Source organism: Carassius carassius, chromosome 2 (genome assembly GCF_963082965.1).
Source record: "Carassius carassius chromosome 2, fCarCar2.1, whole genome shotgun sequence".
NCBI classification, from domain to species: Eukaryota; Metazoa; Chordata; class Actinopteri; order Cypriniformes; family Cyprinidae; genus Carassius; species Carassius carassius.
The window spans coordinates 16,326,163-16,353,103 of NC_081756.1; the positions used below are offsets into that span (position 1 = coordinate 16,326,163).

The window sequence follows — 26,941 nt, forward strand, 5'->3', positions numbered from 1 at the left end:
AGAAAAGAGCTTAGCTTCATGTGAAACGGCAGCGTTTTCAGTGCTCTCACAGCATGTTGCGGTGGATATGACCCCACAGCAGAGAGAAAAAGAAAAGGGTCGATTCAAAAGAAAATATGGTGGCCATTGTTGCAGAACCAGGCAGGAAACAATGGTACATTGAGTGTGTTTGTTGCAGACTTGTGAAGAATTGAAATTCTTAACCTTTTGAAGTACTATGGCTACTTGTATCTGCGCAATGTTGTTACAACCTCTCATTATACTTGCTCGGATAGCAACAGAAAAGACGCTACATTTCAGCTACTTTATAATTTGCATACTTCTCACAGCGTCCTGCTACTGATAATGGGCAGAAGTAGATAGATTGTGTCTGTATTGCTCGATAGTACTCCACAGGCGGATTATATTCCTGTGTGCAGCTATGTGGGCTGAACCCGCCAGCCTTTGGTGGTCTGTGGAGTAGTGAGAGTGTGCAGTTACACGATAGCGTGTGTGTCTGAGAGAATGGAGGTTGGCGGCTAAAAATAGTGACCTTTCAGGCCCGTGTGCATGAACGCTGAACTCTGACATGCTGCTAAACAGAGTGCACTGCACAGGACCATAAACATTTTTAATTGTTGCCTCACTGAATGTCAGTGGCAGTGTGGAAATTATGCTTCTTTAATTAGTCAAGTGAGTTTTTACAAAGAACGAAGATGCCTCCTTTTAACTTTTTAATGCCCTCATGCACTCATACAGAACTGTTTATTACTGTAAAACAGCTCACTTGTGGCTGTAAAACACTAGTTTGTTTTAGCACATACCTAGTTTACTAAAGAGCATCAATTTTAAAGCTATTTTAGTATTTTTCTTAAATATTAAACATTAAGATATCAAGAAATGAAACACTCTGTCAAGTACTTTACCCAAAGCATGCGTTTAAACCGAGCCTTAATGTTTTTATGCTTGAAGTGTCTTCTATTTTAATTTTAGCAGCACATCATCTTCTTGATGCCACGTTTTAACTCGCCGTATATTGTAGGGAGAACCCATCAAGCAAGTCCAAGTTGCTCCGGCATTTAAGATGAAATAAAGTTTCAGTGACGACTCAAGACAGTTGGCTTCACAGCAAATTTGAATCTATTCATGTGGATCCTATCAGTTTCTTTTTGTCCCTAGCACCCATTAATTTACTAAATCACTCTGAGCCGAAATGATCACAGTAAGCGACATTATTCACACATTTTTATTAATTCAACGTAGACGAATAAAAATGAATGTTTTGAAGCATTGATTAGCAGAAGGGTTTATATCTGACAGTTAGATTGCAGGGTAGCCAGCATAAAAATGGCTCCTCTTCAAGGTACCCAGTAATTTAATTCTTGTGTGAAATTATTATAATTTATTACAGTGTGTGGGCTCTAATGATTACCGAAATGAAATGGAATTTATAAATTAAGATTAAATCCACATATCTGTTCTTATTGTGTACCTTCACATGTGCTCAATCCTTTCAGCAGTATTTCAAGATGATTTCATAAGATGAAGCATATGTGTATTTTTATTTTGTGTTTATTTGTTTATTATTGTTAAAGGGATGTATTTTGCTTCAGAAAGGAAATTTGCGAAGTTGTTTGAATGAGTTACGTTTTTCCCATCCGTGTTTGCTGAAGATGTTTCTTTTCGTGAGTTAACCGTAATGAGCAGCAACAGCAGGCAGGAGCAGAGCAGTCGGGGTGGGCCGCCTCTGAGGGCTCGCTCATCCTGAGAGAAGGCTAAAGAGGACAGGGGAGAGAAAGTTCATTTTGCTATCCAAGCATTAAATGGTCCTAGTTTTCTTAAAAGTGACCTTGTGGGGAAGGCTCCGGCGCAGCTCCTTCCAGCTGCACACATGGCATCCATCGGGGTACAATCACGCGCAGTCCAAACACCTCAGGCTCGGACATATGTTGAGTTTTATTTCATTCTTCTGACATTAATCCTATTCACCAGCTGTTCTGCCAGCTGCCACTCTCCAGCTTAAGAGGAGATTGCAGTTTTGGGGGCTCGGAGTATGGGCTTATCTTGGCTCCTGATCTCTCCACACTAAGTTCTGATTGGACCCCCCCTCCCTTCCCTCCCTCCTAATATCTCCCTCCTCTTCTCAATCTGTAGGATCCTTGAGTTGTACTTCTCTCCCTAGAAATCTCTCTTTCAACTTTGCTTTAATTTTGTCTCGTTCTCCTCCTCCTGAGGCTCCAGGGGTGTGTTTTAATCGCCTGCCCAAGTCTTCGTTTGGACGGCTTGCCTTCAGAAGATGCTGACCCTCTGCTAGTGTCTTGCTGTCTCCACCAACATTTATTATTCAATTTTCTTCTTGTATTTGGTGCCCAGAATCCCTGTCCTTCTGAGGGTGAAGGTTCCTGGCAGAGTGTCTTTCCAGTGCAAACATGCCACGAAAACAGTTTTTTATCCACAGCTTTGATTGAACTTGAACTCTTTATTTCTTCACATATTTCATCTTTATCTCTCCCATTCACATTACTATTTAGCAAGATTTATTTCCCTGTATGTCTTTCTTTGTCCGATGGAATTTCTCTTGTGTCATTAGTGCTGAAGAAGTACCGAGTCGTGGAAGGCCTGGCCAGCTTGAATTGATCATCGGTGGCTGCTCACTTTAATAATTCAACCCTGATTAGTGCCGAGTCCTGCAGTAAAATGGATTGAAGAAGAGGTGGTGTGCTGCCCTGCTCAAGAGGTGAAGCCTCTAGGGAGTGGTTAATTCATATGTGCTTGATAGACACGTGTCCTGTTTAGACAGGTCAGGGATCACGCGATTGCCAGGACCATGGGGTCAGCGCTGAGATTAGCACGTCAGGTCTGCCAAATTACGACAATGACACTACAGCCATGTGCTATTTTTAATATTTTAATAATATTCACGTTATAATATATGTTCTAATATTATGCAATTATAACATTTTAAAACGGCAATATTCATCATTTATCATTAGCATTATTGGTAGTATTGGTGTTCTTGTTGCTGTTGTTGTTTTTAATATTATTAGTATTAGTAGAAGTAATGAGTAACTAATAACACTAAAAGGGAAATAAAAGACTTTCTAAGGCTAGTCAGTCTATTTACAGCAGCTGTCGACAGGAGGAAATGGCAGAGTGGTGTTTGAGCAGCCTACAGGTGACTAGCAGAGATGCTCACTAAGTGGAATAATGAATAGTATTAGGTGTCAATTAAATCTAGCTTTCCCCGAGGTGCAGGTGCTCGACAATATACTGACACATCTCAAGGAGCTGAAGTCTCTTCACACATGCATGCCAATGGGTGCATTTGCATATTAAAGAACAGAAATTATTTAACCGAAGCAAAAAAAAAAAAAAACGGGGCTTGTGGAAATGATCGAGGTTATTAAAACTGTTGACAGGGAAAGAAGGTAATTGGCAGAAAATGAGGGAAACGGTACTGTTTTACAGTGTTGTGCGCGTGTGCGTGCATGTTTTCTCTGTGTCGTGATTTTTATGTTTTTTTTTTTCAATCTTTTTTTTTCTTTTTAGCTGTTAGCATTGTGCGCCATCGCCTGGATGTGTAACCTATTACGTTTAGATTGCTCCCTTGCAATTAGTGCCCTTTTTGTCCTCACTTCAATAACGGCGTGATTATGGAGACTTCAGAAGCATTCGCTGCCGCCGCCGCCCCAGCTAACAGCTGTTGTCTCTGGAACTAACGACGGGAACCACAAAACATGTTTTCTTATGCCGTTTCACTTTCCTGTCTGCCTCTTGTAATTATTATACTCTTATTTTGTGTGATGATCCAGTCTTGTTTTAGTGGCTCTGTGATTAAGACATTCAGAAGATTTTCCCTCAGTGTTTTGTGCATGCTTGCGTTCGTGTGCGTGTGTGCATAGCTTTTGACTCCAGTTTGTTTTTCGAAGGAAATAGAAGGAAATAGGAAGAGAAAGAGTTCGTTTTTGGTTTTCTATTAGCTGCAGCATCTCTATTGTAAGAAACAAATCCAGTGCAAGAGAAGCCTTGAAATGTGATTTTAGGGACAGTGTTTTTCCAGTGGGAGCCAAGGAGAATGCCTGGAATAACTTGTTTTCCCCTTTAAATTGCCCAAAACTCTCAATATTCTCTTGACCTTGCCTGGTTGACTACTTCTCTCTTTGGTTCAAGCCTTTTCTCTCATAAAATTTTTTTTAGAAATGAGAGTGCTTAGAGGATAATTATTAACCAAACTGGGACACTTGCAGTGAGAGCACCCTTCAACCTGGGTGACTTCAAGTGGAACCGTAATACATCTTTCTCGCTTGGACCTTATTCCTCTTTCCTTCTCTCGCTCTCTCTCTCTCTTTCTGTTCAGACTGGGAACGGTTCCTCTGCTTTCTCCATCATTATAGGGTGTGTTCAGAAGAAAGCCTGGGAAATGTATATTGTCATTGTCAGTTGATCATTGATTTGGTAATTGCCATTTTTCCCAGAGGAGTGGGCCGCTCATGTGCTGGAACGAAGTAAGGGGGGTTTGTCTACTTTCTCTGAGACTCTGAACACAAAATTGAAGTTTTTTTAGGTTTATTGAGAGTAAAAAGCATAATTTACTGTAGCTACACCGCATTAAAGGTCAGATTAAGGATGCAGTATTCGGTGGACAATTGACAATAGAGAGCACAGGGACAAAAGGGCAATTGACTGAGGACAGCTGTAATGATGTGTGTGTTGTGAAGTGGAGTGTTTCAGGAGAGAGTCTCTCTCTCTCTCTCTCTCTCTCTCTCTCATTTCTCAAGTGTAAGGATTGATTGGGGGAAGAGCAGCTTCCTGTGGTGGGGATTACAGAGGCAGTGTGAAACCTGGGGGTGCTGGCAGATGTTCTGGCTGTCTGCCACAGGGCAGGACTTGTCGGAATGGGGGTACACCCTCTCTGCTCAGCACAACTGCATCTTTAGGGGCATGACACAGCTCCGTCTCAAATACCCAGCCATGGAGGTCATTAATGACAGTGACTGAAGTAGGTTTCTACATAACTACATTACATTAATTTAGCTTGAATGTTTGAGGCAGCTGGACTAGAGAAATGAAGGTGAATCTTAAACCACTTTCTATACTTTAAAGTTAACATGATTTTCATTGCCCATCTATGCACAAAACATTTCAGCGTTTATTAATTTGTGTAATTGTATAACATTACAAAATAAAATGTTGGTGTGAGCAGCATGTATTAATTAATGTATTTTATTTTTTTATGATTATTTATTATATGTATTTTATTTTAATAAACAAATTGAGATTTATGAGCACTGCTGCACTTCCTTTTCATCTGTTTAAGACCATCGGCGTAATCTTGTCAGTGGATCCTTGCTGTAGGTGTTTTAATTGAGCTGCTTTGTGAAGAAGAGCAAGATATCTAAGGCAGCAAACCGATTTGTCAAGATCAGTTTGTAGATGAGTGCTTAAATACTCAGGGGCCAGGTGCACTGTAGATCAACCATTAGTATGTCAAGGAGACACTGGAAGGTAGTTATATCACTTCATATTCCTGTTCCTGCACTGAGATCAGTAAGTCTCTCCGACTTTAAACTGTAGGGGCTTTGGCTTTATCAGGCCAGAAAACATGTGACGTTATTTTTTCTGCCCGAATGTGCTTCCTTCTAATCCTGGGGTTTGACAGCGATGGTCTCCCGAGTGTTCAGATGGGTGACACTAAGTCAACACCCAGTTTGAGACACAAGTCTTTCTGTTTTTCTCTCTTCATTGTCTTTTCTTCTCGTCTTAGAATTAGTTCCCAGGAGGTTTTAGATCAGTGGGTCGTCATCCAAAAAGTCCCCTCCTCAGTGCCCGTGCTATTCCATATCAGTGGGACAGGCAAGGGGTCCGATGTGGCAGGGGCTAAGCTCTCTGTTGAGATGGAGGAACCTTGGGAAAATGCGAAAAGGATACAGATAAGGGCTATTGTTTTCATTCCAATCTGTGCCGAATTGGTTTCCCTCGAGCCACACCACTCTTTATCCGAAAGGAGAAGAGGGCATGAAGAGATTTTTGGGGCCCTTTTGGGATAATGACAATAAAGTCAGTGCTTGCTTTATTTATCTGCTCATTCTAGGCCTCTGACAGGCCTTTCCAGACAAGTACAAATCTTTTCCATGCTTCCTCCTCAGTTTTCAGAGTCTATAAATGTCAGACTGTCTCTGAACTCTTTGTATTTTGAAATCCGAATGCAAATGTGGGAAGGAAATGTACCTTGTTCAATGGGTTGTGCTGTGTTTCTCATTTGAAGTAGCAGCAGCGCTGAGAGATGAATGAATGTGGCTGAAGCTTTGTTTGATTTTTCAAAATGAATGGTCCACTTTTGTTTCTTACATCGGTAATATGTTAGTATGACGCTTAATTATTATCCAGATGTTAAGCAGTGTTTCCATTGGCATTAGTGTTCTCTCTGGAGAAGATGGAATTCAACTTGGGAAATCGTGCAAAAAAATCCCTTTATTATTAATCTAAATTCCTTTCAAATTTTCAAGCTTTATAAGGGTACTTTGAAAAAACCCAGACGTCTGTCTCATTAACCACTTGTTTTCCTAAAGTATCCTCACATGAAAATGCAGGAAGAGCCATATAATCTCAAACTGTAGTGGACAGGTTGTTTTCTGTGTCCGTTATCCACGAATGCTGGACATTCCTCACCTCTCTCAGGTAAGAATGTGTGGAGAACAGCTTCGGCACATTCCAGCTGAACTGTGTGTGTGTGTAGGAGTGAGGGAGCGGCCACTCTCAAGGGAGGCAGAGTGGAGCAGAATGGGAGCTGGCACCGCATTATCTCCAACAGTTGGTGCATTCCTTAATGATCAAGTGCTGGAGAAGCATCTGTGCACTGCTCTGTGTGTTGGTGTGTGTGTGTGTGTAAGACACACAGGAGGAATATAGGAAAAGTCTTCCCTAAAACCTTTTTAACCCCCCAGGACAGGTCCACCGCGGCCCTGTGCCATAAAAGGAAGTTTCTTTTTCCAGCTCTTTTTTTCAGCCTGGAGGAAATCATTTACTGTTATTTGTTATACATATATATGCTGGGATGTATGTTGTGTGTATGTGGTTATCACCTGAGGACAGGAGAGAACCCAATCACACACACATAAAACACAGGGTCAAAACATCTCACAAGAACAAGGAAACAAACTCTGAGTCCTGGATTGGGAAAGTCAGTTAACGAGAAATAATGATAAAATATCCCAAATGGAGGTGTCCTGTCATTCCTTCTGAATTGGAGGAAATAGAGAATCAAACTAAATTTGACCTCTGCTCGATGTGACCTTGTACTGTATTAAAGCATTGTCTGTCACCTTAGACCAGTGATCTTCAAATCTGGCTTACGAGATCCACTTTCCTGCTGAGTTTAGCTTCAACCCTAATCAAACAAACCTACCTGTGATTTTCTAATGATCCTGAAGACATTGATTAGCAAACTCAGGTGTGTTTGATTAGGGTTAGAGCTAAACTCTGCAGGAAAGTGGATCTCACAAGCCAGATTTGAGGACCACTGCCTTAAACCCTCTGCAAGCTGTATATATACAGAGTTATGGCATGAAACTCTAGATGGCGCAGTCCGATAGGTCTAACACAATCTGACCTAATGACATCATTCTCACATGGCAAAGCTGATTGGTTCTCTCCTGTATTGGTAGCCAATGAGCTTAACATTCAAATATATGACTAGTGTTTGCCATAGCAGTTGCAGCTTGTTTCAGAAACCCTTCACCTTCCCCAGCTCCACCTGTATAGATCTGCTACAAGGTGATTCATGTATGCTATATGGGGGTTACTTTGCAGCAGCAATATTTCTTACATGCTCACAGCAGCATGTTGTGGATGTATTGGCAGTAGCAAGTCTCTCAAGCTGTTCCTGTGAGTAGATGTTCTAGTTTATTATTATTTTATTTTATTTATTTTTGGTTGTTGACATTTTATGTTTGGTAATTAAAACCTTTTCTTCCCAATTTAAACTTTATACATTACCTTTTAAAGGTTAGGGTCAGTACAATTTATTTACTGTATTTGTTTTTTAAGAAATTACATTTATTTAACGGAATGTGTTAATTGTTCAAAGTCTGGCAATAAAGACGTTTTTACATTGCTACAAAAAAGGGCTTCCATATGTGAACAACAAATTTTATGCCATTAGATGAAGATCACATCGCACCAAATTCATGAGTGTGATGATATCACTCGCTGGGAATGTTTTATGGTCTAGAGTACCTCAAGATACTGTATGACTACAGTACACACAGACACAAAGCACGCAGAACAGAATAGCCAAAGTCATTCCCATTCTCATGAATTGTGCCCTTTCGTTTGGCAAAGTGTGTTCACAAATGATCCATTGTTTTCACGAGTGGTTTATCTACGGCTTACGGTGCCGGAGGGCCACCAGCAGCATGCAAGAATGTCTGCTTTAGCCCCGTGCACTTTAGCCTTTCACACAGGGAACAAACTCTACTCTTCCTGTCCTTGATGTCATCAAATGGCAACATGAGACCCACAGCCCCTCTGCTCAGAGTTCACGGCTTGTAAAAAGAGCTCCTCAGCTTGGAGAAGGTAGAGATCGGATCTTGATATATTAATATACTTTCTCACTTTAAACTGTGACTTTTGTACACTTCACATGGTTCCTCTTCTTTCTGCATTTGAATGGGTGTTTCTCCTTCCTGTGTGCACATGTGTTTGAGTGTGTTTGTGCAATGGGAACAGGCTGACCCTGGCTGCGAGCTTCAGGCTCTTGCTGGTGAGCAGTGTGTTCTTTATCAACAACCCCAGGGCCACGGCTCTGCAGATTCCAGCCATTCATCCTCCTGATTCATTGTCTGCCAGACAAATGTTAATTGTTTTCATTATTGCCGGCTGTGCAGGGCCAGTCAAGCAGGCCCATCACATTCCATCTACCTTCCTCTTTATTGTCTTTCTTTTGCGGCATTTCTTTCTTATAACTGTTTCAGCCTCTCCAGTTGAACTTCAACAGTCCGGGGGTCACGTCTCACATTATCCACATATATGTGTGTACGTCTTTGTGTTTCTCACTGTATGTGCATGATAGAGAAATTAAGAAACCCCATAACTGCCCTTTTAATATAAAACAAACAACTAGTATCTTTTATAAAGAAGATCTTTTCACACTTGTAGGTGGAAACAGATTCACCTTGACATGTTCACTGTATGTAGTTGACCTAACTTGGAAATATTGCATTAGAGCATTTCATTCAGTTACAAATCTCACTGTGTTTATTCTTTTAGAAACTGAAACATTTTTATGACCTTTAGACATCACCTCTTATGCTCGTAATGAACTAAGCTGACACACTTTTCTACTGTAATGCACTCAGCTGATCTCAGTAGAATTTCACTTTATTACCATGGTCCAGCTGTTAGAACACACATTTTACAGTTTACTGTGGCTGTTGAAAGACAGATGTGTTACATTCACTTTCCTGAAAAGCAGGCGGAATTTCTTTCTTTCTGTTTGCTCAACACGTCTTTTAAATGGGAAAGATTTTTTCCCTTTTTTCTTTGTCTTTGAGGCCTCTTTTCTCTATGAGCACAAATTGTTTTGTTGCTCAAGGTTTGTGGGTCATACTCAAAGCTATGGATTTCAGAGATACAGAGGATTTCAATGCACACTGTTGTATAAAGTCCTCTTTACTGCAGTCGTCTTTATTATGGGGTTTCACTCAAACTATGTTTAAGGTAATTCTCTTTTCATAGCTAATGTTCTAAGATTTAATTCTAAGATGTCACCTGTGTTTCAGAATCATCTTGCATGGACAAACTCCTTTCTAAAGACTGGAAAGAGAAGATGGAGCGACTTAACACAGACGAGCTGTTAGGAGAAATTAAAGGTAAGAGGCCTGACTCTCTTAAAAATATGTTTCCATCAAATTAAGGCAGGGAATAATCCTATTATGTGGTCCATGTGCCAGAATATGACCGAAAAGTCACTCTTTTTCTTCAGAATGACTGTTATATGAGTGTAATGCACATTATGGCATTATTTGTTATGTAGATCCTGGAATGGAAATTAGACATGCAATCCTATGTATTCAAGTTAGATACATTTCTATAATGTTTGAAAACACTTTCAGAGGAAAGGTAGGCTTACTATGAACAGAGAAAAGGGGAGAAGAATGCATACTGTATTGGAAGACAGTTTGACCCACATGGGATGCATGTTCTTTTTTCTTTTTTGCATGAGCATGTCTCAGCACTGGATGTTACAGAGACGTGTTTATGTATCAGGAGACAGCACTGCACCGGTTATCTGATAACGCACTAGTTCTGCCTGGCTCCAGCCACGCTCTCCTCCCTCACTATTTCTAACTCTCTTTCTCTTCCCTTTCTCTAGCACACTAGTGTTTGTTGTCTGTCCATTCCTGCTGACACCAATCCACCCCATATCCTCAGAGCTTTACGTTGACCCTTGTTTTACAACCAAGTGTTTTGATAATTGGATGAGATACAGGTGTCATAGCAGTCAGAATATTCAATGTTATAGCATTAGTATGTCAGGGCACTTTTAATGGAAGAAGACATTTAGGAGGCAGTTAATAGTGGCGTTTGGATTGCAAGGGTAATAACACTGGAGAGAAGTGTTATTGTTTTTTTTGTTCCCTTGCTTAATGGTTCCCCTTTCCGTCCCTGCGCTATTTAGAATTATAAATAACATTTGTCCTTGGTTTTAATTATTGGATTAGACTTACTCTCTGCGGCGTGTTGGGTGGAGGAGGGGTCGAATTGAAGGGGAAGGGGGGAGGGGGAGAGAACAGGGGGAACAGAAACAGTCGTACATTCTAATAAGTGCATTCATCTGCAATAAACTTAATGAACCCCCAAATGTAAATCACATTTCAGTAAACCAGATTCATTGTACCTGCCCCCGTTATGTGGCACCGTAGATCAAAGTGCAGTGAAAAAAAATGGCGAGGAAAGATTTAGCCTTTTGAAAGGAGATCTTTTTAAATTACTGGGTATTTTTCTGTTGGATAAATGGCCTTGGGTGAGGTCATGGTTAAAAGGTCTAAACAGGTAGAAGGGGTTGATAAAACCCCACCAGTGGCCTCAGTCGCGATTTCCAGCGAGGCTGTGGGTGACTGTAGAGAAACAGACCGACTTACTTTTCATATCATACTGACAGCCTAAGGTTTCTAATTAGCCTGCCATTTCATATGACTGTAGACATTTCAAAGGCCTCCTTTGTGCTTCCCCTTGAAAAAATGTCTCTCTCTGTGTTTGAAGTTGGCCTGATGTAAATACGGGCAATTAAAAAGGAAGCCCAGGGTTGGAGACACACAAGGTCTGCTTAATTAATACACAAACAAAGGAACCAAGCTGGAAAAGAGAAAACACACACAACGTATGATTAAGATCTAAAGTGTTATGATAAATCAGAGAGCGCATTAATAGTCAGGTTAAAAAATCAATACAAAGGCCACACGTTCCTCTAGCTCGAAATTAATGGGGGAGAGTGCTGGATAAAAGATGGCACTGGGATGAAAAGGAAGCTATTGCCTGTTTTGCCTTGCTGTTTTTGCTCTCATATTTGAACCGATGGCATTGTGCATTCTACCCACAGTTCTTTGTGCCATTGTCGCCACACTACAAAAACCTGCCTTTAATCTTTGTTCGATAAATAAATCGACTAGGAATGGCTGCCCGCGCTGAACTGTATGTCTGAATAAAATGAAGTTTCTTGCTGCTTTTGAAATCTCTGCAGGTGTTCTTTAAAGCCTTTACACATTTTTCACCTTGTAAACCTGTCGAGACACTACCCTGTGGTAAGAAGTCACCCTTAAAAAGGGTGAAAAAAGTAACCCTTGCTCTAGGGAATGACGAACAATAGCGGAGAGAGATAGAGAGAGTGGAAAAAAAGCTGAAACTCAGAGAACACTTAGACCTGTTCTCTAAAACGCCATGACACGTCCAGACCTGCCCAACTCTGTAGCACAAAACAAGTAAACAATATCATCACACCAGATCGGTTTTTGGGTCTGGATCTGTTTGTGTGTAACAAGTTCAGTTGTTGTTGACGTTTCTTACGTTTCAGGTGGTTTTAAAGCCCTGTTTCTCTAGTAAAATGACACTGTATCAGGCTATTTACTGCATGAATGTGAGAGGCAGGCCAGATCATTTTTAAGCGCTCTTAAGTGTTGCAGAATCCTATTTGACATCAGCAGCGGTAGTGGGTACAGGGTGTAAAGGGGAGTCAGCTATGGATCACTTTCCACCCACCGCCACTGGAGTGGTGTGTTTGCTTTCATACCTGAGCTCAGCTGTCAATCAGGAGGAACGGCGAAGAGAGAGATGAGATCTGCGAAACAAAACCACAAAGCAGGAGAAGCAGGATGTCTGGAGGACGTCCAAACCACAGCAGTGCCTGCTCGATTGTCAGAGAGAGAGAGAGAGGGAGAAATATATAAAAAAATACAGCATTATCAGATATATGCCAGAGAGTGTTAATCACCAAATTTAATGCAAAAAGGTGCAGCTGGTGCAATTAAAATGTCCATTTTTGAATGTGTATTAGAAACTTTGATTCACTTCAGCTACATTTAATTTGTTCATCTAATTAAAGACATCGGCACCCCTGCACCCTTGTTTCATTATTTGATGTACCATATGCTGGAAACCTCCAAAAATATTTCGAATGAATATTCTGGGGGGAGTTTTAAGTTGGCTTTGTCATTTTAATGAATTTCATTAGTGAATCAGAGGTTTACACTTCAGCCGCCGAGACGTTTTGTTTTCATTGCTTTGAACGTTCAGGTGTCCCTGACTGTTTGAAAAAATGTGACAAAATGACGGGAAATCAAACTGTACTCGCAAGATCGAAGTATTGGAAACCCAGAAAACGACAGAAATCTCAGCATTGTGCGACCGCATGAAGAAGGTGACTAGAGCTGCAGCGTGGAAAAAGGGGTCCCTCACTCTTTGCCTGATCAATTTCTGAGTGGTTTTGGAGAGAAAGTCCTGTGGCTGGTAGATAAGTAAAAGCTTTTTGTGATTTCGATGTGACTCGTACCTGGCTTAGGCGCTCATTGACAGAGAGTGGAGTGTGAGGGTACAGAGCGCCGATTGTTCCAGCAGCTGGATTTATAAACATGATTATTCAATTTAACGTTAGCTTTATTCTTAATGGCTCCTATAAAGGCAGACAACCCATGCTAGTGTCGATACAGTATGTGATTTTTTTTTTGTCATTGTGAGACACTTTTTTTTTATGCATTGCTGTTCCATTAAAAAAAAAAAACATTTGTATGAAACATGAAGCATTATACATTAATTAAGGTAAAAATGTATTATTATTTTAAATAAAAAGCATCAAAACTAGGGCTTTTAAAGTTTTTATCCTGTTTACACATTTATTCAATTTACAGTTTCATTCGGTTCTGTGGGATTTCTAAAAAAAGTATCAAAGTTCCTCATAGATACAGTGGGAATTATTTTTATATGAATTACTTTATGTATTTTAAAATTTGTAGTATTATATAAATTCACCTTAATCGTCTTAATTATTATATAAATACATCTTATCAATCATATTATTTTTGTATATTGTAATAATAATAAAAAATGTTAATAAAACATATTTTAACAATTAAATTATAACATAAACAATTATGTTCAGTACATTTATTGCACTTTCACAAATTTGTTAAATAATTTTAAAACAGTTACAATTATTTATTTATTATTATTATTAGTTTTATTTGATTTGAAACAGTGGGTGGAGAAAAGGACAGAGCATTTTATTCAATATTTATGAAACATAAAAAATAAAAATAAAGCTAGGAGAGGTTGCAAAAAACACAAAACAAATGTGTGCTTAATTGTAATTTAATTATTTTGTTCAAATTTATAATTTTAGCACAAATATGTTAACAAAATAATTGAGGCAAAACAAAACACATTTCTGGCAGCTTCCTGATAAATGATCTATGCCAGATTCGAAAGCGTTTTCCATGACTCTTTTTAGGCATTGTTCCTGACCGAGAGAGAGGAAACCTTCTCCTCCACCCATCACAGCATCTGAAATATTCCTCCATCTCCCCCATCCTCTAGCAGCACGCTCTGCATTTTTCTCTCAATAGACAAACTGTTTGCCCTTATGTACTCAAGTGAAATATGAGCCACTGTAAATTATTATTCTTTGGGCCACATTTGCAAGATGAATGCGGGGAAAGCTGTGCTCCGTTTCTCTCCTAATGAATTGAGGAATTTAGCTTGTGGTGTTTGGCTGTAGAAAGGCACACCTTGTTTGCTGCCTCTCCTCACATGGTGTTATTGAAAGTGCTTGTGAACAGGAGCGCGTTGAGGGGAAGACACACACACAAACGCACACACACACACACACTGTTCAGACCAGAGGAAAATCACTTCACTGAACCACAGGGCATGCATTTAAGCTTTCCTGCTAGGCAAATATTTTCATCTATTAAGAAGATTCACAATGTCCTATACTGTTACAAGCTCTAGTTCTGGGCTACATAGGTGGTGAAACCCAATAATGCGATTATTCACAAATTAAAAACATCTTTGCGTGATGTCTGCCACTAGCAAACACTTTTTTAATTCAGGAGAGCTGCTGTTTAGCAGAGTGTGGGTCACAGAGCTAATGTTCTGCTCACAGCCATGTAATGCTGTTTAAGAGCTTGCAGGGCCATGCCCGCGCCACTTTAGCTCATGTCACACTGGATTTTCAACTACAGTACAGTCTCCGGACGCTACAGTCTCCTCTCCTCACCTCCCCTAAGGGGATGTTCATTGCTAGTAATGAAGTCTTTCTGCACAGGCACACAAGCATAAGAACAAGTTAAGCCTTTGAGTGATTGTTGAGTCTAATCAGGGCTTTTATTCTCTCTAATGATAATAATAATAAAACAGGAAGAGGTCAAGGCATCTAAGTGAATGATGAATGGGTGATTTTAAAAGTGTGTGTTCAAGGTCGACTTCATTCTCAGCGGTGACCTCGGTGCCGATCAACATTTTATAGAAGAAACACTGAAATGCACACCAGGAGCTTGCTGTCCTGCATCTGTCTGTGTGTGTGTGTGTGTGTGTGTCTCTTATGTGGTCAGGTTGAGCTGTTATCTTGGCAGGACTCTTTAATGAAGAGGATTGTGTGATACTGAGGATGTTGGGAGAAGAGCAGGGCTCTTGCATTATCTTAATTACACTCGTGAGCATCGCTGCTGTCGTCATTAGATTATTAGTCGGCATTAAAGTGCCCCATGAACGTCAAGAACATGAAGTGTGTCTCTGTTTAAGAGCCTCTCTGTTGACTTTTGGTGTCAATCAAGTGTTTTTGAGATGGGAGGGGGAAAAATCCTTGTTGAGAGTGTGTACTGAGATGTAATGGAGTGTGTTTTCATTTACTTTGCCTACTTCGAGTACATTCCGTTTTCTGCCATCTCTTTCTCTCTCTCACACACACACACACACTTATTTGTACATGGATTCATCAGAATAGATTTAAATACTGTGTTTTGTTTGCTTAGAGCATTATCAAATTTGCCAAAAATATAAAGGGTGTGCATTTTTATTAAGTCTCCACTATAAAAATTTTAAAAAAATTATTTTAAATATTAAATATTAAATGAAACAATTATTGAGTATGTTGTACAAGAAAATACTATATTAGGCTTTCTACTTGAAAATTTCACATTTCATTCAATGTTTTACTTGCATTTCTTTGTAATTGTTTGTGAAATTTAAAATTTTAGAAAAAGTTTAAAAAGTTTCAAAGCCTTTTTTTCCTGTGTATCCTTGCTAACATGCACAGCTAAGTATATTTAAATGCTCATGGTGCTGTATCCAGTTTGGCACTAGAGAATATTAAGGACAAGACGTCCGCCCTCTCTTTATAGCCTGGACAAGAGCTGTGAATTAGCATTATGGTAATTTTTAATGCAGTATTGAAAGGTTTTTTTGAGTTGATGATTTGAGCTGCCATATGCTTACATGTGCTAGCAGGTCCTGGTGCATGCTAGTTAATGAAGTTTTATTGGCAGGATCAGCAGGGTTTCGATCATTGTGTGGGGCAGCAAGCCAGGTAACAGCTGCTGGTCATACGGTCTCAGTTCAGGGGAAAGGGAAAAATTTTTTTAATGCCATATTAGTCAAAATTATGCTTTTTAATGTTTAATTATTATTATTATATGAATTAAAAATTATAAATGATTATTATCATTAAATTATGTATACATTTTATATATTATATTTATATATTATTTTTCCTTTTTTTTTTTTTTTTTTTACAAATTACACATAATTATTTATTCGTAATATAAAGTTTTTCTATTTTTATGCATTTTTTTATTATGAAACATTTCTTTTATGTATCAGTTGCTGTTTAATTGTTTGTGGTTTAATGCAGTTGTTGTATTTATTTGCATGTTCAGGTTCATATAAATGTCAGTTGAGCAGAGTTATAATGATTTTGCGTGTGCCTGTGTGTAGTGTGTGTCTGTAATCTTTGATTTAGTTCGATCTTTACCCTTGGGTCTTGTCTTTAGATGCAACAAGGTTCTTTAGTCTTAATAGTGATTTAACCATGCTAATTTTGAGGTCATTGACAAAAAGTTTTTTCATTCCTTTTTATTCAGCATTAACTCTCTTATTTGGTATTGACAATAAACAGATTAATCACATAAAATAACCGTCAGAGTGACTGTTGTTGGGTTTTGTGTTTTGTTTTTTTTTTGTTTTTTGGGACGGATGAGGGAATATACCTTTCCACAGCCCCGGGCCGCCAGCCATGTCAGGCACGCCAGCTATGTGCAGTTCTCGTCCGGACCCGGCTTGGGCACAATCGCTGCTTTTAGAGCCCTCTTAATTTACTTAGGGTGGGCTCACAGCATATTGGAGCATCCACAAAAGCCAACTGATGGAGAGACAAAGAAATTCCAGTATTCTGACATTAGGGAGGGAAAAAAGTAATTTAGATTTAGCCATAATGGTTCAGCTGTCCTAACCAAAAGAAGAGAAAAGAATAGAGTCTTTCCCTCTTTCACCCCCTTTCATTTTTCATCCTAGTGTGTGCCTGGATCTTTTATCTCTCTTATTCACTTGGGACTCTTCAAAGTAACAAGCTGCCCTCTCTTCCCTTGGTGCTGGACTTGGAACTCAAATTAGAGACTGCTTGATTAGAGGGGAAAGGGGGGCTGGGTTGGCCTGGGGTGGCAGAATGGCTGTTGGACAGAACAAATCGCACCCTTACAAAGTATCTTTTATCTGGTGGCCCCTCTCTTTGACAGCCCCCTCTCTCACTCATTCATTGCAGTCGCAGTTGTTTCTTTCCGGTATTCGAGTTGGGCATTGTGGGAAATGTCATCCAATCTGGTTTGTGACAGTGAAGGGAGAGGGAGGTAAATGTTCTGTTGACGTTGTCTCTCTCACATATTCTCCCTCATTACTTCTGTTTCCTCCTCAGCCAAAGGTCCTGAGTGGAATCTTATGTCCTCTAGATGAATTAGACAAACCTAACCTGCTCTCATTATTTAGCATCTCCTGGCCAGACCGTGTCAAGTCAGAATGAGAATGCAATGAGACACCTTTACAAGAGCAGCCAGACTCACTGCTGTTAAGAGCAATGCAATATGCACCACTGCTCTCCAAGTTCCCCTGCCAATAAAACTTTTATCTGCTTTTAAAAGGGATCTATAATTCAACGCAGAAGGAATACGATTTTAAATACCAAAACAAGACTACTAAAATACACTATTCTCATTTAATTCTCACAATTGACTTTTATTCATGTAAGTAAATAAATAACTGCATATACAGTATATTTATGTGTTCATTTATTTTATATGGATACATATTTCAGAGATTAAAACTGTGCATTGTTTCTATAATATCTTTGCAAATATTTCTCATATTTAATATTTATCTATTATTTTATTTTATTTGAATGTGTTAGTAATTTTGTATATATTTGTTATTATTTATATTTATCTATGTATTATTTATTTGTTTTATTTGTGTATTATTTGACTATACTACACTATTAGACATGTACAGTATATGTATATATGCATATGTGTGTGTGTCTGTTTATATATATATATATATATATATATATATATATATATAAATATATGCTTGAAAAAATAAATAATAAAAAAATGTATACTAATTATATAATTACAAATAAAAGCTAGATTATATATTATAATAAAACTAAAACTAAAAATAAAGCATATAAAGCAATAAATATAACTTTTTTTACACAATGTCTTGCATAATATTGTAAAATGTCAGCTTGTTTATTGGTCTAGACAAGATATTGTTTGGTATTATAGTGCACTTATTTCTAAAACATTCAACTTTCCATAATGCGCTGAGAAGTTACTGCTATAGTCGGAAAACAATGAGATAGAACTAGAACAGGGAAGAAATCTGAGGAGGGGAAAAAGCAGTGAGGGAGAAGCGGGAAGACATTTTGGTAGCAGGGTGGGGAGTTGGGGTGAGCTCTGGACAATCGAGCCGGAGACGAAACAATGGAGCCTCTGTTAATATTCTGTTGGTGTTTGTGCAGACCAGCACTTTCCACACAAGAACCTGTGCTGGGCCCTCCGCGGACTGTGGCCCCTCTGTAAAACTTAGCTACTGTAACATGTGTGTGTGCTCTTTTACCACTATCCATAAAACAATAGTTTTACATACAAATATACATAAAATGATAATCACAGTGTTTAACCGTATGGGAATCTTCTCCTGACTTTTGTATAGCAGAATCCAGCACAGCGGATTTTGTGATTGAAATGTGTGACTGAGTTGGAGGGTTGTCCGGAGAGCTCCTGAGTGGGCAGAATTGAGTCCAGATGTTTGCCCCTCAGTAGGATATGAGTCCTGTCCTCCCCCAGAGGCCCCTGAGATACTCTTTTGGGAGGAGGAGCAAGTTATGCTATTTGACATCCAACAGCCCTTCTGACTTTGTGGAGTGTCTCTCCCTTCGACCATTGAGAGATGCTCTGCCGCCCCCTCTACTTCTGACTCTCTGTCCCTTTCTCTTTTTGAGCGTGCATGGGGGCAGATGTCAGTCCCGACAGCAGCGGCCTCTAAATACCTTCCTTTATGGCACGAGCCAAAGGTTAATAAAATCGGTAGCAAATGTATACATATTACAGATAAGCCATTCACAACAAGTGTAGTCGGCTGAATAAAAAGTCAATTCAGGCCCATGGAAACCACATCCAGTAGCAGTGAATGGGTGCTATTAAGGTGCCTTTTTTTGAGAGGGTGGGTAAATGGAGAATTGCAGCCTCTCTCCTTCATCGCCACCGAGCAAGCCCGGCCAGTAAATTGCTCTGAATGGGGGCTGGAGGTTGACAGGCCCTATTAAGACAAACAGCCTTCCTCATCGGAGAGATAAAATAAATCAGCTGTTTAGTCAAATTAAAATAGTTAAACTAGAGCGGGCCCCAGGGAGCACCTTTGGAGAAAATCAAGACAGATGTGGCCAGGGGAGCACAGGGAAACACCCGGGAAGAATTTAACACTAAGCTTGCCGCTAAACAAGCCAGTCATATTGTTCTCACGGAGCAGCAGGTTACTGTCCGGAGGCAAGACCACTTAGCATTGATTAGCTAAAGGTACAGCGCGGCCTCATGGGAGGACGTGCAGAATGCACGCACATTGTCTGGTGTGATTACGCTGTTTAATGCGTGCGAGAGAGATAATTAGAGAATACAGAGGTGATGGCGACCCTGTTTGCTTGAGGCACGTCAGCTCCGAGGTGTTTGTGTCTGCTCCTCCCTTAATGAGAATTGAGAGCAGTCATTACATGGCAGCATCTCCAGTCGTGCAACTGTCGAACACACTCTTGCCCTGTATCGTCTATCGCTAATCTGCCACCTTCACTCATCTTGTGACAGCTCCTCTTATTTAATAGGAACAATTCCATTCCTCACCATCTCTCCAAGAAGCTGCGATCACCAGAAGTGGAAAGAGAGAGCGGGACTTGCGACCTTCGCACTTTTAATGAAGCCTTTCCGTTATCAGATTTGGATGATACCATTCTCGGTTTTGAAGGAGCTACAGTTTCCCTTCCGGACTGCCTTCTGTGGTCTTCAGGAATTCAGGAATGAGACGTAATGTAGCAGTTCGGATGCTCACCATTTGCTAGCTCTGTCCTGTCCTCTCCGAGGAAAAAAAAAACTTGCTGATTCCTGGAGCTTTTCAATTGTGAGCATTTTATTTCTCTGGAGTGCAGATCAGTTAACAAGGCTATGTTTTCCACCACTTGCTTTGTTTGCTTTTCTGTCTCTTGGAAAACTGACCTTTGCCTTCATAGACACTATATTTAAGAGGTGATATAACAATCTATTTTCTCACAGCTGGGTGAGTGCACACGGTCATGGAGGGAAGACCTTTTTTTTTTCTCTTTTACCATTTGGTTCCTTGTGTTTGACTACATGTGTTCTGTTTAAGGTACTCCAGAAAGTCTTGCAGAGAAGGAGCAACAGCTCTCCACCATGATCACACAGCTCATCAGCCTTCGAGAGCAACTCCTGGCTACCCATGATGAGCAGAAGAAACTGGCCGCTTCACAGATGGAGAAACAGCGTCAGCAAATGGAGCTGGCACGCCAACAGCAAGAGCAGGTGAGAATGTGCAAACCAGGGTTGAGCGATAAATCAGAATTAAGGTCAGTGCCTGAATTTGAATGTAATTGGAATTGAGGTAGTGCATTTAGATTATAAACAAATAGAATGAAAAAAAAAAGAAATTTAGACTAATTTTTAACTAGAATTGCAAAATTATTCAGGACAATATTAGAATTTTTGCGTAAACATTTTGAAAAAAACATTTTGAAATTCCACCTTTAGAAATTTAAATTTAGTTTGTGTATTTCACCATAGTTAATTTTTCAATTTAATTAACATTTGTGAATCTGTGTGAAAGAACTTTATTTCCCAGAATGCATATTTGCAATTCAGTAAATTCCTTTCCTTGCTATTAAGAAACATTCAAATCTCTTACTGGCTTCATATTATATATGTCCTATAAATGCAGTTGTTGTGTTTAAAGCAAGACTAATGAAGATATTATCAGCCATGCATCACAAATTCTCATTTTGCTGCCTCATTTATCTGAAGAGGCACTTAAAACAAGATTGCTTTTAAATCGGTAATGAGTTCTTCTGTTTAATATTTTTATTTAGTTTATGGCTTGATGGTTCACTCCTTGATAAATCGGGTTCTGTCATCATGAAAACGGAAGCACAGAGTTACAGTTATTGTATAACTCATAAAATATGGAAGCATGTGAATTGGTAGGGAAATGGATCACTATTAGATCAAACTTTGTACGAAAGGCATGTGTAGATCAAGCAAATGAGGCGTACTGAACGCATCAGCAGCTCATGAGCTCTGTTTATGTCGCACAAGATCCATCTACATCTCTACTATTTTATAGCGAAACCATATAATTGCTGTCAATTTATTATGCAGATGAATAGGTGCATATTAATGATGTCTGCCTTTACCTGAAATGGATGCACGTGTTCTAATTCATCCTGTTAATGTCGCCAGACTCTCCACATTAATATTCAACTTTAAGAGGATTGTATATTCATTGTATGCTCAGCTCATTTTCATAAACAGTTATTTTAATAATTTGGTGTTTTGCAAATGTTCAAAAATGCATCCCTTTCCATTAATGACAAATAAAATGGAGGGAGAGGATTGAAGTGAGTGAGAGAGAAAGAGAGGGAGGGAGGAAGGGGGGAGACTGAAGTTAGGATGTCATTTAGCCATCCAGACACGACACAGTAATTAACTGTTGACACTAGTGAAGAAGCCAGCACAAATTAATCCTGACACATTTGCAGACGGGTGATATCTTACAGTGAACACTTTGTAATTATATTTGAAAATGAAAATTAAATGACACTTAAACCTAGGCTGTCAGGCTAACTGAGGAGGAGGAACGGGGGGAGTCTGCAGGGGCTGGGAGAAATTGAGAGAGAGGGAGGATGCGATGCGCTTAACGTCGAGAGCCCACCCTTGGGCAGACCCGACCACTCCTAGGTTGCATAAACATGCCAGTCTTTCACCCCGCGGTGCATCACCCCAGCCAGGCCTGGAGCTGGGTATGATACACATTAGCAGTCCTCTGATTACAGTCATTAGGTTCAATTGCTGGACGAGAGATGTTACCCACAAGCTCTGATTGCATATATTATCTGTCTGCATAAATGCATAGTACAATAACTCGAGTTGCTCTCTCATAGACTATGATAACTTGCATTCTTTAATGTTTTAGGTTGAAGGTTTCTACCGATGTTCAGCTAAACAAATCATTTTGCTTTCGCAGATTGCCAGACAACAGCAGCAACTTCTGCAGCAACAGCACAAAATCAATCTCCTCCAGCAGCAGATCCAGGTCAGTGCTCGACATCTTCATTCCGTCAAAAAACGCTATTTTGTTTTTACAACTATCATCAATCACATTACAACTGTCACCAGTCAGGATAATTGGCCAATGGTAATTTTGGAAAGGGGCTATAGATGCGTAGATTAATTATCACTCCCTAATTAATGAAGGAAGGAAAAAAACAGAAATGAGAGAAAGCTTAATGACACCAAGTGGTGCCTGTTTGCATGTTTTGTGGAAAAGTGCCCTAAGGGTTTGAGACATGAAAGCCAGTGATAAATGCTTCTGAAATTACACCGTCCCAGTGCGGTGATGTGGCAGCGGCTTTGGAAAAATAACACAAGCACTAGTGTTAGCCCTGTTGTCCAATACTGGAAAAATGACTTCGCGTTCATTTGCTTAACTCAATTGCAGCTGATGATCCTGTAAACATACCTTGTTGACACGCAAATTGCACAAAACTTGACTTTTGCAAATATTTGCCGCTTTTGCTTTAAGTCAGTTTGCGTGATCTTTTGAAGGTCTCTCTTTATAATTGTGCTTCAAGAATAGGCTCATTGAAAGTTTTTCTCTTTGCTTAAAAATAATTGAATTGGATTAGTTGCAAAAGTACACACTGTGGTCACCCAAATTAGTTTTCTCACCACAAAGTGGATTGCACTTTTTCCCACTCTCCGTTAAGCAATTATGTGAAATGAAAAAATGGAAAGGAGGGAGAATAAAGAGAATGCTTACAAGAGCACCATAAATTTGTTTGATGTATGTGAAGAGAGAGCCATTGGCTTGTGTGGTATGTGGTGCTCCATCAAGCAAGGTTAGCGGACCACCCAGTCGGAGACGTGGATGTATACAAGCTGGTCAGTGGCTGTGGTCAAGGTCTTTTACACACATCAAACACACATAAAAGCCAAGGGCAATAAGAGCAGCCTGTGCCTGGACATACTTTCTTCCTTCTCTTCTTTTTTTCGGGATTCATTGGTACAATGTTCCCCACTCCTCTTTTCTCTTACAGATTCACACCCAATACACCATTATGTCAGCTGGTCTTCTCTCACATTTTACACACTTCTTTACTTCTCAGTCCTCACTTTTCACTCTCTATTTCACGTCTCATATCTTCCCCTGTGTTTGACTTCCACTTCAAAGCCCCTGAGCTTAAGGCCCTCAGAAAGGAATGTAGGCCAGTTTTCTTCTCAGTGCTCTACCTATCAGTGTGAGGTTAACCATCAGCCTTTCTTTCTCTCTTTGCTTAGATGTGTCAGGTAAAAACAAACCACTGTCTTATTTACACAGCCCGAAGCATGACAGATTTATAGCTCGGCAGTAAAACTTCTTTCAAGTGCACTTCTTCACATGAGAAAGGCCAATCTGTTAAAGGCGAGCACTGTTGAAGAGCCCGCAGAACTAGCCACTGTGCTGCTACTGTGCATACTATAAATGCTGTTAATCAAAGACCGTCAGTCCTGAAAAAAGTATCACAGTTTTCAAAGAAATATTAAGCAGGACAGCTCTGATCAACATCAGTATAAATAAGAAATATTTATCTTGCATCAAATCAGCTTATTATGATTTCTTAAAGATTGTGTATTTGAAAAATATCTCAACTGTAGTTGAAGGAGCCCTGATCCCTCTTTTCTTGTCCAAGCTTATAACAGAACAGACGGTCTCCATCTGCTGCATTTAATGGCTGTTACACTGTAATCACAGATTTTTATACCAGAACACCACCAAAAACAGAGACACTAAGAAGGTCAGGCTTATGATGTGTACTATCTTATCATACGTTTTTATCTTCTCTGACTTTGTTTCCATATAAATCATTACCATTGCCTTCCTATGTGACCCATTTAACTTCTGTCTCCAGAGGCCACAGCTTGTCATAAAGAAGAAGTTGGAAGACAAGAGTAGGATGCAATGGGAAGCGAGTGGAGGCGGCTTGCTAATACAGTACCCTGGCACTATGTTATCATTAGAGCTAGCTCAACAACAAAAAAATGCCCAGTGCTCTTAATATACAACAGCTCTGAGTTAATTAGTACTCCTAACAAGCTCTTCAGCCTTCACGTAGAAGATGTAAAAGTTGAGTGGTAAAACAGCATGCAAGGATTGGGTTTCCCCGCTTTTAGTGAGGAGTGTGTGTGTGGTTTAAAGAGCCAGCTCTCCCATCAAAGCACTACTGTTTTGGCTCACATGGTAAGCGCCGTTTTAGACATTTATTGATGATGTAACTGATCACATCACTGGATTCTGTAAATGGGACTGAAATGGGGTCCAAATAAAACCAATGGGCCTGTAACCCAATACAGCTTTGGCTTGGAAAATCAGTTCTGGTTTTCTCCGGAGTTTGGCAGTTTTCTTTGCCCAAATCAAACCACTTTTAAATTGCCCTTCCCTCTGTTTCATTACATTCTGTGCAAAAGAATTCAGAGAGATGAAGAGATTGAGTCTTTGTCTTTTCGGGAATTACAGTGTCACTTATTTTAAAGATAACAGATGTTTAGATTATAGCATTAGAGGCTTATCCAAACTTCAAGCTCAAGGTTTTACTTCTTATTTATTCCTTTAGCCAAAAGCCTCTTGTTGAGAAATTTCATATGGCATCTAATTCCGTCCAGGGACCGGATTACTGTTGTGTGACTCGAGCACAAACTTAAAAGCGCCATCAGAGATTGAAGGAGAGGCTTAGGAACAATTAAAAACAAATGTCGAAGTAAATCTTGATCTGAAAGAGAAAATGTGTTACTTATGTAAGACAAGTAAAGCCGCACAAATAAGACCATGTAGGCCTAAAAGCCACCGCCTCCAACAGGAAGGCAAGCCTGTGATGGTTGTTCTTTGAATCGGTATTAATCAAGCCAAGTGATTCGGCTTCCGCTGACCTGTTTACAAAGAGCCAGTCTCCTTTACAGTTCCACTCACTGTTTTATTCGCCCTCATGCCATTACAGTCAGCTGTAATTGTGGATGGCTTCCTGTACTAAAGAAAAAAAAAGTATGTGAGAAATCTTCATTATCTCAAGTCACTAAAATGAGATTAAATGGAGAGAAAATGGATGCTTTAATTTTCTGTAAATAAATGTATTTTAGCCCATTAAATATAATATAAAAGTCATTTATAAAAAATAATGTTCTGAAAAAAATATACTTAAAAAATGATTGATAATGATATTAATATGTGATCAATCACTTCTCAAACACTTCTCTTTTTAAAATGCCTTGTCTTTGCTTTGACTGAGCTCCCCATAATAACGAAATATGTCCATGTATGTGAAGCTAGAGTACAAAAAGACTTTCTTTGTCCAAGAGGTTGTCAGGAGAAACTTTGTCCTCCAAGCTCATATGTCTCATACACTTAATACTTATGATTACAGCTGCATGCTCTGTTGAGATTTCAAAGGCCTGTACATGTGTGCATGTGTATTAGGTGCTATTGTCTCTTTCTGGACTGTGTTTTGTGACAGCAGCTGTAAATTCCCAGACTGGACTCAGGAATGATCTGGACTGGGGGGACGGATGATCTCTTGCACAGACTTGGCTTGGTTCCAGGCATTCCTGCACTCTGAGGCTGGTACAATGTGAGCTGAGGTGACGCAGGGAGGAGAGCATACAGGTGGAGGCAGGCTCATCTTATTGTAGACACACGTTCAAGCATCAAGAGAAGAATAATTCCCTCAAAGGTCAGCGTGAACTTTAGATACTGAGGAGAGGCGAGGTTACGGTGTGTTTGAGGAAAAATTGCCGTTGAGATTAAACAACTCTTTCTCTATGAGAATCCCATTATGACGCTCATATGCTGTCTCTCATATCAAAGCAAACAGGGGTTTATTGGCTCGGATCTCATTCTCCTTCCTCAGCGGCTATGAGAGACAGAGAGAGAAAGGCACACTGAGCTCTGTTTGTCAACGTACAGAGATGCTGTTTGTCCGTGTAAGGCCATTGTTGTGTCGACGGTCGCTTCCTGTGTTTTAAAGCAAACCGCCGGTTCAAACACTCTGTCATTGTACAGGCCTGGTTCTACTTATCTAACCCCAGGGCTCCGCTTCCTCTTGTTACTCTACTGAGAGAAACCTCCACGTGGCTGTCTTCCGCTGTCCTCCCCCCACTCTTCCTCCCACCCGTCCCCCCTCTCCCCTCTTTCTCCTGCCAGCACCGGCTGGATCACACAGATCTGTTGCTCTTCATCTCTCACCCTCTTCTGGCGCCACTTCTCATCCACTTTCTCATTCCTAGATGGAATCTGTACACCTTTTCCTGCCCAAGCTGGTTATGGGAGGAATCAGGGAAATTTGGAATAGGTTTGATTAATTTATTTGATCAAATATTTTAATCAGAGGAGGGAATTCAAATATATAAACAAATAATAATAAAATATATAATTAAAAATAGCAAAAATATAATGTTATATATTTTATTATATTATTGTGTGTGTGTGTGTGCGTGCGTGTGTGTGTGTGTGTATTCCTGTTCCTGTGGTTCAGTGGTAGAATATTGCGTTAGCAGCGTAAAAGGTTGTGGTCCAGGTAACACGCATACACACAAATGTATAGCCTGAATGCAGT

The 26,941-nt window shown here is 39.8% G+C and overlaps 1 protein-coding gene across 10 annotated transcripts in view; it reads left to right on the forward strand.

Moving 5' to 3' along the window:
* The window catches only part of LOC132104430 (transcription factor SOX-6-like), a 156,932-nt gene that overhangs the window by 76,101 nt on the left and 53,890 nt on the right, over positions 1 to 26,941 (forward strand). For 9 of the 10 annotated variants that reach the window (XM_059509934.1, XM_059509941.1, XM_059509950.1 and 6 more), the window contains 3 exons: positions 9,759 to 9,848; positions 20,437 to 20,609; positions 22,324 to 22,392. In XM_059509934.1, the coding sequence (XP_059365917.1) occupies positions 9,759 to 9,848; positions 20,437 to 20,609; positions 22,324 to 22,392 (332 nt within the window). The remainder of the gene's footprint in view (positions 1 to 9,758; positions 9,849 to 20,436; positions 20,610 to 22,323; positions 22,393 to 26,941) is intronic. The other variant, XM_059509927.1, reaches the window with a different exon arrangement.